Genomic DNA, 13,826 nt, shown 5'->3' with positions numbered 1-13,826 from the left:
TAAATAAAGAAAATCGTAATATAATTAGACTTGACCAAAATCAAATTACTTTGATTAAAAAAAATTTCGATTAAGTCTTAACTCGATTGGCATGGACATTGTTTCCAATGCAGGAGGACGTGTGTTCGAGTGCGTTGAAGCATATTATCCTTTTATTTATGGGTTGGAGAGGTGCTATGGATAGCTCTAGGCATTGTTTCAAAAAGAGCGTTTATGATCAGAACCTATAATAAGATTGTTAAAAAACAAATTTAATTTTGAATTGTAATCTACAAAAGTATTTTCGATAACTACCAATTTTTCAAATCAACATGGATTTCAATTTTTTTAAAACTAATAGATTCCATAACTTTTTTTTTATAAATTCATTAAATAACGATAAATTTTAAATTAAACATATAAGATTTAATAAAATTCTAACCTTAATTTATTTTTTTAAACTTTATAAAAATTAAACTTCTAACTATTTGATGTTTAAGCTGATTGAATCTTAACTCGATTGGTATGGGCATTACTGTCAGTACAAGAGGACATGGGTTCGAGTGCGTTGAAGCGCATTATCCTCCTATTTATGGGTTGAGGAGGGGGTATGGGTAGTTCTAGGCATTGTGTTAAAAAGAGCAGATATGATTAGAACATCTAATGAGATTGTTCTAAAAAACACTATTAGGTGTTTAGTTTTTCGCATTTTTTGGGGTAATATCTATTTTCCCAGAGAAAGTTTCTGTGTTATGTTATATCCAAAACATCCTACCTTAAGCATTTGTCATTGTAGACCCATTTCGTGATCAATAAGAGTATAACACTCAACATATTAAACAAGTCGATGCCACAAGTCTAAGGTTTATTTACACTACTAACACATGAGATTATTTCCAAAAAATACTTGAGTGAAATATCAAATGCAACTCTCATAGCGAGTCATTTTTAGTATACTTATTCTTGTAACAAGCACTCACGTGTTGTCCCCAAGTATCCTATCATTCAACTTATGAGTTTAGTTATGTATTACATGGATGGAGGTTTAACAGATGTCGACCTTTAAGCATTTTTATGTCATGTTTTGACAATACAATGGCCAAGAATGATTTTGGCAGCACAACTTTAATGCATAGGGATCTCATAATTATTACTTTTTACATTTCACTTGTAAAGCCTTATGTATTCCATCAATTTACATAAGTGTTAAACTTCATTAAAAAACATTTTTCTCATTGAAAAAGAAATATCTCAGTTTTTTTAAAATTATTAATAATAAAATGTTTACTACCAAATAGTAGTTAGTGATCACAAGCACACTCGACTCTCCAACTCTCCTAAAACCTACACTAATGGCTCTTAGCACCATCATGTGAACTGCCTTTAATCTCCTCCACCATATCTTACATAAACAATGATTATGTTTTGCTTCTAACATTTGTTTTATTTTACTACTTCTCTTTAATACTAAATATATACTTCCAGGGTGTATGAAGGAATTAACCAAATTAGAAACAGAAAATAATATACGCCCAACTCCGGAGATTGATGCTTTCATGAAGGTCAGTTTTTTTTAAAGAAGAAAAAAGTTATGAGAACTATCGGTGCAATTGTTCTCATTATTATTATTATTATTTACAAACTTGTTTCTTTTACTTAATTTTTCACAGGCATCATCTGTCGGGGGTAAAAAGCATAGCATTTCAACAGATTATATCTTAAAAGTGCTTGGCCTTGACGTATGTTCAGAAACAGTCGTCGGAAGTGACATGCAAAGAGGTGTCTCCGGTGGACAAAGAAAAAGAGTTACTACAGGTGTCTCTTTTGATACAATTTTTTCATCATTGAATTTTGCCAATTAAGATTCTTATCGCTTGCATTATCCACATTTGCAGTTATATACAAAGTTACATTTCTATTCTTAAAATCCTTGGAAGCATGAGATTTTTTTTAATATCTTATAATGCAATATTAATTAATTAAAAAATAAAGACTTTACTTAAGGTTATCATTTGACTTTTAGTTTAGATAGATTATGGTATTGTCCCTTTGCAGGAGAAATGATTGTTGGGCCAAGAAAAACTCTTTTTATGGATGAAATATCCACTGGACTTGATAGTTCTACAACATTCCAAATTGTAAAATGCGTGAAAAATTTTGTTCATCTAATGGAAGGAACTGTACTCATGGGTCTACTACAACCTGCACCGGAGACATATGAGCTATTTGACAATATAATGTTCATATCTGAGGGATATATGGTGTATCAAGGCCCTCGAGAAGATGTTTTGGAATTCTTTGAGTCATTAGGATTCAAATTGCCACCGCGTAAGGGTGTTGCAGATTTTCTTCAAGAGGTATTCATTTCTCCATAGCTACATTTATGGTTAGACATTCTTTAGGTACTTTCCTAACTAGTTGTTGTTGTTAGGTGACCTCTAAAAAAGATCAAGCTCAATACTGGGTTGATCCATCGAAGCCATATGAGTTCATTCCTGTTTCAAAAATGGCGGATGCATTTAAAAATTCTAGATTTGGAAGGTCTCTAGAGTCAACACTTAATGTTCCATATGATAAATCTCGGATCCATCCTTCAGCTTTGTCCAAAACAAAATATGCTGCACCAAAATGGGAACTTTTAAAATCGTGCTTTGCACGAGAAAAACTACTGATCACTAGGCATCGTTTCCTTTACATCTTCAGGACATGCCAGGTATGCTTTAGGTTGCTTCCACTTTTGCACTTATTATGTTTACCTTTGAAATTTACATCATAATGTGACATTGATTCTTAACCATCATTGTTTCACTCCAACCAACTCATAGTGAAATTGTTTAATTACTACTAAATTTTTACATAAGAGAAAATCATGTTATTAGAATTTCTAATGAAAAACTAGCTTTTGTTGAAAGGTTCCAACAACCCAGGAATAAGAACAAAAGTTAAAGAACTCTATTAGTTATTTTCCTTTGTACTTATCTCAATGCTAAGTTACAAAATCATTGGTTCACAAAGAACTCTTGGACAAAATGTAAGAAAATATGTTGTTTAGTTATCAACCTTATTGGCAACTCCTATTTTTCTCTAAGTACCAATTTTACTCAAATTTTCTGTCTTGAATCTTGAAAGTGATGGGTATATGTAAAACGTAGACAAATTTAGGTGTTCCTATTTCTTAACCTAATTTAATGTTGAAGGTATGAACCGTATGACCACCACTTGAAAATTTAGAATTACCACTATTTTTTTATACTATACCTAATTTACTTAAAACCTTATTCCTTGAAGTAGAAAAAATTATACATTTAAATGCGTTCAAATTCATGTTCTCTAATTTATCACAACAATAATAGTGCTGCAATAAATTATTAATAGAGGAAGGCAAGACCAATAGAACTATAGCTTCATACAATGTGGCATCTTTGCTGTTTTTAAGAAAATGGCGAAATCAATTATTAATGAAGGTGAAATAAAGTATAAATTATTTTGATCAATGACAGTGCGTCAAACATGGCTAATAAAAATTTGTAGAAAGTATGGCAGGATAGTTGATATTTTCATCATTGGGAATAAAATATGGATAATGGGTTAAGGTTTGTTTTTTCTAACTATTGCTAAAGCATATTAGGCGATTTGTAGTTTTAATAGAGACAAATTCTTTAGTAAATCATCAATGGTAAATCTTGCCAGATTTAATCCAAGGTAGAGCTTTTGTAAAAAAACTTATTGAATTCAGATGGTGACACAGTAGTCGCCTTTGTAAAGGAAATGCTAGAAGTAAAAGTAGTGGTTAAGGTTGTTGAATGCACAATCCATATTGATAAGAGATTGAAGCAGAGGAAGTAGAAGAAGGATTGAATTCAAGTTGTTTGACTCAAAAAGGAAAGATTTGGATCTGATCTGAAAAGAAGAAATAAACAAATTTAGTAATAAAGAAATAAAAAATAGTAAAAGAAGAAATTTGTGAATAAAAAAATAAAAATAAAAATAAGAAATAAGAAATAAATAAGAAATAGAAATTAAAAAAACAAGTGGAAGATGGACGAGTAAATCGATGGATATGATGGATAGTAGGATTAACATCCAATTGAACCCTTTGAGATATAAATCCCAACAAACTCAATTAATGACTCTAATCAACCCTCCAGGAAATAATCCTTGGCAATTTGAAGTGTGACGAATGAATTCCCACGACTCCTTGAAGAAAATCTAGAAGAAAACTATTTCTGAAAATCATAAGAAAGAAGTCTTGCCCAAAGAAATAAACTCCCAGAGTCGAAAGCTTTATTAACGAAAACAATTGTCTGCTTAATGAACAATGAAGAAGCCTTTATATAGGCTAACTAAGTACATCCAAATAAAAATCTAAAGTATACTAAAACTCTAATTAATCTAAATAAGAAGTAGTTTTAATCTAAACTTTCTTATTTGACAAAGAAACATCAAACTCCTAAACAACTTAAAATACTTAAACAATATCTAAAATTCGTAATAAATGAATAATAAAATAATAAAACCTAATAAAAAATATTTGGCTCGTATATAATAAAAAATTAAGCCTAAAAACCGAACTTAATATGATTTAAACTCAAATTAAAAGCCCAAAACTCATAATTTTCGCTATAATCCTGGCCAGAAATTCTACTCGCGCGATCTTCATTAAAACAATCATAACTTAAGTTCCCAAACTCAAAATCAAGTGATTCAAAGTGCATTTTGAAGCTAAGAATAGATCTTCGAACGCCATGAAGACATCTCAATGCAAAAATACCTAGATCCCATTGAAAAAGTCGTTACAAGTCTGTTGATTTCTTAAACTTAAAAATTGGCAGCTTCAGTGAATGGAATTTAATAAATTTCACCTCATCCGTGCATGTATCACATATGGATGATATGGAGCACAACATAGAGAATGTTGCAAATGACTTGAATAAATTAAATGAATGGACTCAAAGCAAGAAGATCCAGTAATTAACATTTGTAAAGGCTTTTTTTTATTAAAGAGGGGAGACGTTACAATCTAGTGTCACGAGGCTAGATCTTTCATCTCGCAATTCGTCCGACCTTAGGTGATTTCTTTGCTCTGAATGCGCCTAAGTCACTAAAAATATAGCAAAAAGCACCAAAAATATAACGAAAGCAACTTAAGACAAAAGAAGGCTCAAAAGAACATAATAGCCACAAAAAAGCAATGCATGACAAGTGTTTGAGTAGATGCTCTCAATATATTCTTTCACTCAAAGAATACAAAACAATATATTTCAATGGATGATCTAAAATGAGAGGGAGGCTCTCTATTTATAGTTGATCTCCTTCAAATCCAACAATATAGCTAGTTTTACATTGACGGACGAGATCCGGCCTATCTACATTTAAGGAATTTACACAATCTCAAAGGTTACAAAATCAAATCCTATTAGATTAAAAATCTTCTAAGATTACTTTTTGTAACACCCCAAACCCGGCTTAGAAGTTAAGACCAAATCTAGAGGAGTTACATCAATACGTCAAAAATTGATTTAGCAATTATCCAAAAAAATTCAAAATTTTACTTAATTCATGGTGGAAAAATATTTTTGGAGTTTAATGTTGAAAACCGAAATCCATTTTGTCGACTTGAATGATTTTGTAGTTATGTGTTAAAAATTATTAACTATTAACAAATTTAGCAAAAACTAAGATGAGCTCAAAAACATATTTCAAACCCAAAAGATTAGGAACATTTTTACATTATAGTAAAACAATCCAAGCTCCCACATGCCATCCAATCCTAAGTCAGAGACTTACTTGAAGACACAAAGATAAACTAAGGGTGAGCTAGAAAGCCCAGTGTATAACCAACATCAATTACAATTAACAAAATGTAATACATAAATTAGAGTAACACGGAGAATATGATAACGAGTATAAGAACAAAATGAAACAGAGTAGGTATCCGAGAGATTTCCATAATGTAAATATAACATAACAATACACATCAACCAGAATAAGATAAAGTAGAACATAACAGAGCAGAACAAAACATGTATGTTTATGCAAATGCAATATTTTTCAAACAAATTAGAATACAGATTTATCAGAAAACGTCCTACCCAACTCCGCTACATACCAAATAGAGTTTCCCTAGGACTTGTCCAGCCAGATCACACCAACAGATAACTGTGGACAGTAACACCATAATATTTGTAGTTAAAAGTTGTTAGATCAGACATATGTCGTCAAACCACTACATTACAGTCAAGTTTCCAAAGCAAAATTGTGGATAAACCACCAGATAATGCAAATAATTAAATTACCAGAAACTTCCTTCTTTCACATCAACCCAAGTCCCATGCAGTGTATCATGGCATGTATATAAGAATCAGAGTGATGAGCATGTAAGTCATGCTATCATTCAATAACAGAATCAGTAGACATGGAAGCCCATGTTTTGTAAGACAAATTGATCAAACCTCAACAGATCATATCAGATTTGCTATGAAGTCACATGCACGATTATAAATCAGAATCAGTAACAAGCAATTTAACATATGTAGATATCGTATATTCTTCATCAATAGAGTAACATAAAAGGTTATAAATTAGAATCGGTAACAATCAATCCAACATTTTCAGATATCGCATATTCTTTATCAACAGAATAATGTAAAGGGCTATAAATCAAAATCAGTAACAATCAATCCAACATTTTCAAATATCGCATATTCTTCATCAACAGAATAGCGCAGAGGCATACCAACAAACTTAATAGAATATATATCATACTTGGATAATTCCCATACATTATACATTAGCACATTACGTTCTGATAGTTCCTACGTACTTAGGTTCAACATAGCAGACACATGTATCGTTCCCAAGTTGTTCATCGTCAGATTATCGGATATCAAGTTATATAGTCTAATTCAGATCGCACGGACCTTACGAAAGGCCTGCGTTTGTTATGAATGACGCTTGTGGCCCGAATGACAAGTTCTAAATATTACTTCACATACTTGTGTAGTTTTACACGGCCTGGAGAACTGGCCCGTGCGACTCCACATGGTCTAGTACATGCCCGTGTATCCCACACGGCTTGACACATGCCCGTGTTATTTGCCTGTGTGGTCCTAATTCGCAAACAGTGAGGTACACGGCCAAGACAAATGCCCATGTCACTAGCCCGTGTGAACCCTACACAATTCATAACCACAGACAGTCTGGTTTTTTGCGAACAGTAAGTTACACGGCCTACCACACGGCCATATGAAGTCGACAATTAATTTTTCGACTCCTAAGCTTAAAAGGAAAGTTGGGTTATCGGTACCCACCGGATACCAATTCAAAGGAGAAGCAACAAGGTTGAGTTCCTGCCCCTAAACGATAAACAATTATCCAGCAAATGATTAACTCATAGTCAAATCGTTAAAAACTAACATTCCAAAATTGAAGTTATGTCGAAGAACTTTCGACACCAAAACTTTAAATCAAACTTACCAACCAACGAATTAAACTATGAGGAAAAGTCAGACCTCATATTGAATCAGTGTAACGTAACATAACAAAAAAAAAAGAAAGTTTGAAGAGAAGAAATCGCAACGAAGAAAAATTGAAGAAGAAAGATGCAAAGAAAATTAAAACAACAGGCTTAAATTTAAAAATAAAAAATAAAAAAGCCCCCCGAATGAAACATCTGATTCTTTATTTGTAACCCTTCAAAGTAATGAAAGGGAGGTTATTAAGAAAGTAGGTGAACGTGGAATAAATAATGGATAGTAGAAGAAAAGGAGGTTATTGAACGTGGATAGTGGGAGAGAGTTATATAGGTGGTCGGTACAATGACAGTTACATAAGAGGAAGCATAGTTTGTTCTATGAGGAAAGGGCAGGAAGCACTTATTTTATAGAGAAAGGTTGAGAAGCAACTTCTTAATAGTGTTCATATATGAGCTTCCAAGCTAAGTGAGCCAAACCAAAAGTCTAGCCAATCTTCTTAAGCTTAGACTCACAACTTTTTCCAATATGAAAGTTGTTCCCAAGATTATCTTCACAGCTTTCCGAATATGAAGGTTGATCCCAAGTAGAGGTGTCAACAAATGCTGCCTAAGAATTGCACGCTTAAGAAGTTCTCTTACAAGGAATGTTGCTCCCTTGCAGTGCTGTTGTCAGGATCTTTAGTACCCAAAAACAAGTGTCTCAGGTAACCTCAAATAGTTGAAGCGATACTGGATGGGATGGTGCAATACCCTTTTTGTGATTAGCAAAATCAAAACTAATTCGGATGATTCGAGAGTTGAGGGGATATATTCTTGAGAAGAATCTTCAAAAAAATGGTCTTGCTTTACTGTAATGAGGTGCAAACTACAAAAGTTGTTGATTCTTTCAACGATTCATAGCAATTTGTTTTAAGGAAGGTGTTTAAGAAAATTGTACGGTGGTCTGAAAACATTAAAGTTAAAAGTAGGATTCCTTGGATATCCTCTTATGATATTCCAATTAGCACTTGGAAAATACAAGCATTCACAAACATTGTCTAGAAGTTTGGAGAATTTATTAGAGCTGACACAGGTACTAGATACTTGGATTCTTTTGTCAGAGGTAACATTTAAATCGTCACTAATAGAAAGTCAAGGATTGGTGAAGTGATAAGGCTACAATGTGAAAACTTGATTCATGAGGTCAAAATCATCAAGGTGGAGCCAGTAGTTATGGTTCGGTAAAGTTTGTAAATATCAATAAGGTAAGGTAGCCTTGAATCATACGAAATAGCATACCTAAGTTTATCAGGAAGGAGGGGGAAGATGGTCAGTCAAATCGAGAGTTTGAATATATTGAAGATAAGTCGAAAACTATGCGAAAAGGCATGTGATTGCGACACGTTTACTGTTATGGGGGAACGTAAATGATGATAGCATTACTGATAATTACGTTCATGGCTTAAAAGATAAAAATAAAAAAACAAAATTCGATATATTATGGATAAGTTTTATTGGCTGACTTGATCCTTTATACAAGTGGGGCCCAAGAAAATTGGCGAGAAAGCATTTAGGCTTTGCTGATAGTATGGATGATAAGTTTGTTAATCAAATGGTTAAGATTCATAATCGTTTTCTTAATTTTTAGTTTAATCATTCCTCACTCTTTTTCGTCCTAGATACGAAGCAGAGCCTAAAGCACGATCCTGCAACCTTATTTGGCTTGTAATCCAGCTGATGATGGTGTAAGTTTTGTATTGAATATTCAAGATGAATTATGCTAGAATTAGCCCTTTATTGAGCAACTGAATCAGACTGGTTTAAATGTAGTAGGTTCAGTGATTCCATATTATGGAGCTGACATATATTGGTTGGATGAGGAGGCTATAGATTCTTCAGATCCTGTTTATAATGGTTTAAAGGAGATAACCCATATTAATAATTATAGAGAGGGAGTGGTGACGGGGAAAAGAAATAGGAGAAAGCCAATCGGGTATATAAAGGAAATCGACAAAGATTTTTAAAAGTTACAAAGCAATTGAATGTCTAAAGGCATGAAGGGGGAAAATAGGAAAAAAAAAGAAGAAGAACCAGAAAGTGTGAGAAGATTTGATTAAGGCACTATAAGATACTATTAATGAAAACAAAAGAAAATTTTAAGGAACAAAGTAGAAGATTCATTGGCAATTGGAGAATGGTGGGCTTGCCATCTCAAGGGATGAAAACGGAGTGGTTGAAGAATTGATGACTATTAATACCAAAATATGGCGTGGAGGGGGTTATGGTCGATTCATCCTATCTGGAGGGAGAGTCGTAGCATTTGAGTGATAGAGAAGGTTATGAAGGAGAAGAAGCTTGGGAAGAAGATTGCACAGTTGGAGTTAGGAGAGGGCAACGAGTTAGTCTCCTAGCTTTAGGGTCGCGAGGGGTATTTGTACGAGTTTAACTGAACTCGTCATATGTCGTCATTTGATAGATTTGCTAGTCTCTTTTGTGATTCCTTATTAAATTGACAATTCATTTGAGATAATAGGATACATGAGTGACAAGTGATAAATATTTTATGTAAAGATGTGATTTTAGGTTTATTATTTGGTATTATTTGGGTATGGTGTGGTTTTTAATAGTTGTGTTATGCTTTTGGAGATGGTGTTGCTGCGGCCATCATTTTTTTTCTTTTTGGCATTTATTTTTCTAGTTTCATGACGTTTTTTTTTTGTGATTTTTTAATAAAAACCTTTTTATTTGCTGAGAAAAAAAAAACCAATCTATGATTTGAGGAACAATCTATGATTTGAAGATTTTTACAGTTTCATCTTTTCTTCGCTTGACTGCTATCACGTAAGAACTTAGGACAATGAAATTTTTACATAATCTTTTACTTTGAAGTTTAATTTTGCTCTTGGTTTTCACTTTTGAATCTACGTATAACACGTTTAAGGTGGCATTTGTGGCATTTGTGACGAGCACACTATTTTTCCGAACAAGACTACATCCTAGAGATGAGAATGATGGCAACCTCTACCTCTCATGCCTTTACTTCGGGGTGGTGCATTTGATGTTTAATGGATTTACTGAGCTACCCCTTATGATATTTCGACTCCCAGTATTTTACAAACAACGAGATAATCTATTTCATCCTCCATGGGTATGGTCTATCGTCAGTTGGATTATACGTGTACCTTACTCTGTTTTTGAGGCTGTAGTATGGTCTTGTGTTTCGTACTTCACTGTTGGTTTTGCCCCTTCTGCTGGGAGGTATCTCCTCTTTCACTCTCGCACATTAGGTTTTTACTATCAGGAATCTTTTTCTAATTACTTCTTGTTTTTGGACTCAGATTTTTCCGCTTCCTGTTATTAAAATTTGTAGTACACCAAATGTCAATTGGTCTATTTCGAACCTTGGCTGCTCTTGCTCGAGATATAGTCGTCGCCAATACCTTCGGCTCAGCTGCACTTTTAATTGTAATGTTAATGGGTGGATTTCTTATGCCTAAAGGTATGCTGTGTGATAATTCACTTGTGAATAGAAGATAAAAAAGTTATTGATGTTCATTGATTTATTCATCTTTCAGACCAGATTAAGCCATGGTGGGTTTGGGCTACATGGCTATCACCGTTACAGTATGCGCAAAGAGCAATATCTGTTAATGAATTCACAGCCACGAGGTGGAAAAAGGTGCATTAATCAACTTGCTTGCATCAATTTTCTGTTTATTGATAATGATCGATATGCTAGACATGTAATTGTGGAGACATTTTTCAGATATCTGCTACTGGAAACAATACAGTTGGATACAATGTGCTTCATTCACATGCTCTACCTTCTGCTGGATATTGGTATTGGCTTGGAGTTGGTGTGTTAATAGGTTATGCCCTGCTTTTCAACATCATTGTGACTCTGGCCCTAGCCTACCTGAATCGTGGGTTATCCTTTTATTTATTAAATTAATTCCCAACTCTTTATTATGTACGTATTTCAAGATTCTCTTGTATCCGTTTTTTTTTCTCTTCCCGATAGCTTTAGGTAAAGCTCCGGCAATTGTACCTGATGACACGGAAAATAGTGGTGGTTAGTCATCTTTGATATATGCAACATCTTTTTTTTTTTTATATAGATATATAGGGCTTCTGCGCCTCTTTTAAAGGATTCTTCTGATATTTCTTCCACAAAATTCAAAAAAAAAAAAATTTCTTTGCAGCTGAAAACGTAGAGTTGGAATCGGCTTCTCCATCTGCTCAGGGCAGTAGTAAGAAGGGAATGATTCTTCCATTTGAACCATTAGCAATGACTTTTCATAATCTCAATTACTTTGTGGATATGCCTGCGGTATGATTCTCTCATGGTTTTGTTATTGCAGTTGTGTATACCATCCATTTCAATTTCCCTGTTTTCCTTTTATCCAATATCTCAGGAAATGAGTGCACAAGGCATACCTGAAACGAGATTGCAGCTCCTCTCAAATGTTAGTGGAGTATTCACTCCAGGTGTTCTTACGGCCTTAGTCGGGTCCAGCGGAGCGGGAAAGACTACATTGATGGACGTGCTTTCCGGGAGGAAAACCGGTGGATACATTGAAGGGGATATTAAGATATCAGGATACCCAAAGGTACAGGAAACATTTGCCAGAATTTCAGGATATGTTGAGCAAAATGATATACATTCTCCTCAAGTCACAGTTGAGGAGTCTCTCTGGTTTTCCTCCAGTCTTCGTCTTCCCAAAGAAATTAGCAAAGACCAGAAAATTGTGAGCTGCATAATCCTTTCATCAATTTATATTGGTTTTGTACTTAGTCTAGTTTCACTTCACTGCATCTCTCATATTCTTTTTTGCACACTTACCTATAGGAGTTTGTTGAAGAAGTGATGCGTTTGGTAGAGCTTGATACACTAAGGAATGCTATAGTTGGTTTACCAGGTAGCAGTGGCTTATCAACAGAGCAAAGAAAACGTTTAACTATTGCGGTGGAGCTTGTTGCAAATCCTTCCATTATATTCATGGATGAGCCTACATCTGGACTTGATGCACGGGCTGCAGCAATTGTGATGAGAACTGTTCGTAATACTGTTGACACTGGAAGAACTGTGGTGTGCACTATTCATCAACCCAGTATTGACATTTTTGAAGCATTCGACGAGGTTTATCTGAGTATAATGTTTTAAATGCCATTGCGATATCTAGGTTAAGAAGCTTAAATAATACTTTTCTGTTCATCTAAGTTTGCCTATAAATTTTCATATCTAGCTGCTGCTTTTGAAACGAGGAGGTCGGGTTATATATGGAGGGAAACTTGGAGTGCGCTCGCAGATTTTGATAGACTATTTCCAGGTGACTTTACTATCATTATTTTCAGGTTTTTGAATTTAAATAGTACTTAGCATTCAAGTTTGAGACCAAGCAAGACTATAACTGCAATGCACCAAGGAAACTGAATGCATTCACGTTCCTTTGGACCTTTATTTAGGTATTTACGAGATTTCAGCATATTCGCTAATGATCAGAATGGTGATTATTTACGTTTTAATATTTCTTTTCTTTAATGTAGAGCATTGATGGCATTCCCTCTATTCCTGATGGATACAACCCGGCAACCTGGATGCTTGAGGTTACAAATCCTGCAGTAGAGCAGAGAACTGATAGAGACTTTGCAGATATATACCAAAATTCTGAACAATATAGGTAATTACTGCGATGTCATGTTACTAGTGGGTTTAACTTGTTTTCGACCACATGATTAAACATTTTGATATACTCATTACAGGGAAGTGGAAGGTTCCATTACACGTTTGAGTGTTCCACCACCTGATTCACAACCTTTAAAGTTTTCTTCCATCTATTCACAAGACCAACTGTCTCAGTTTCTGATTTGCCTCAAGAAGCAAAGTCTTGTGTACTGGAGAAGTCCACGTTATAACTTGGTGAGACTGGTTTTCACAATGGTGTGCGCACTAATATATGGCTCCGTCTTTTGGGATGTTGGTAACCAAAGGCAAGTAATTTGGTTATTTCATGTTTCTGTGTAACAAAATCGTTGTCCATATTTTGGACCTCCATTTTCGTGGTAATAGTTGAAATTTTGTCTGCCATTGTTTTACAAACCGAATACAATAAATCATTTGGTGTATATATTGTTTCTGCAGGCATACAACTAAAGGTTTGTTTATGGTTATGGGTGCCCTTTATTCCTCATGCATATTTCTTGGTGTCAATAATGCTTCCTCAGTACAGCCAATTGTATCCATCGAAAGAACAGTATTCTATAGAGAGAGAGCAGCAGGATTTTATGCTCCAATTTCTTATGCTGCAGCCCAGGTAATTGGCGCGATCCTGAAGGAAATTTGGTTCAGTATATAGTTTATTTTGACCTTAAAATGCAGGTACTAACACATGCT

General features: G+C 34.2%; 1 protein-coding gene across 1 annotated transcript in view; it reads left to right on the top strand.

The window, feature by feature from the left end:
* Positions 1-13,826, top strand: part of LOC105791912 (ABC transporter G family member 31) — a 34,076-nt gene that overhangs the window by 19,052 nt on the left and 1,198 nt on the right. The window contains exons 6-21 of the mRNA XM_012620220.2: positions 1,465-1,541; positions 1,650-1,794; positions 2,035-2,336; positions 2,411-2,692; positions 10,374-10,690; positions 10,771-10,931; positions 11,008-11,111; positions 11,199-11,355; positions 11,454-11,504; positions 11,635-11,762; positions 11,848-12,180; positions 12,282-12,572; positions 12,679-12,762; positions 12,980-13,113; positions 13,196-13,423; positions 13,575-13,746. Of these exons, the coding sequence (XP_012475674.1) occupies positions 1,465-1,541; positions 1,650-1,794; positions 2,035-2,336; positions 2,411-2,692; positions 10,374-10,690; positions 10,771-10,931; positions 11,008-11,111; positions 11,199-11,355; positions 11,454-11,504; positions 11,635-11,762; positions 11,848-12,180; positions 12,282-12,572; positions 12,679-12,762; positions 12,980-13,113; positions 13,196-13,423; positions 13,575-13,746 (2,966 nt within the window). The remainder of the gene's footprint in view (positions 1-1,464; positions 1,542-1,649; positions 1,795-2,034; positions 2,337-2,410; positions 2,693-10,373; positions 10,691-10,770; positions 10,932-11,007; positions 11,112-11,198; positions 11,356-11,453; positions 11,505-11,634; positions 11,763-11,847; positions 12,181-12,281; positions 12,573-12,678; positions 12,763-12,979; positions 13,114-13,195; positions 13,424-13,574; positions 13,747-13,826) is intronic.

This window comes from Gossypium raimondii, chromosome 7, assembly GCF_025698545.1.
Source record: "Gossypium raimondii isolate GPD5lz chromosome 7, ASM2569854v1, whole genome shotgun sequence".
Classification (NCBI taxonomy): domain Eukaryota; kingdom Viridiplantae; phylum Streptophyta; class Magnoliopsida; order Malvales; family Malvaceae; genus Gossypium; species Gossypium raimondii.
The sequence above is the reverse complement of the archived record's forward strand: the minus strand, read 5'-3'. Positions and strand labels throughout refer to the sequence as shown.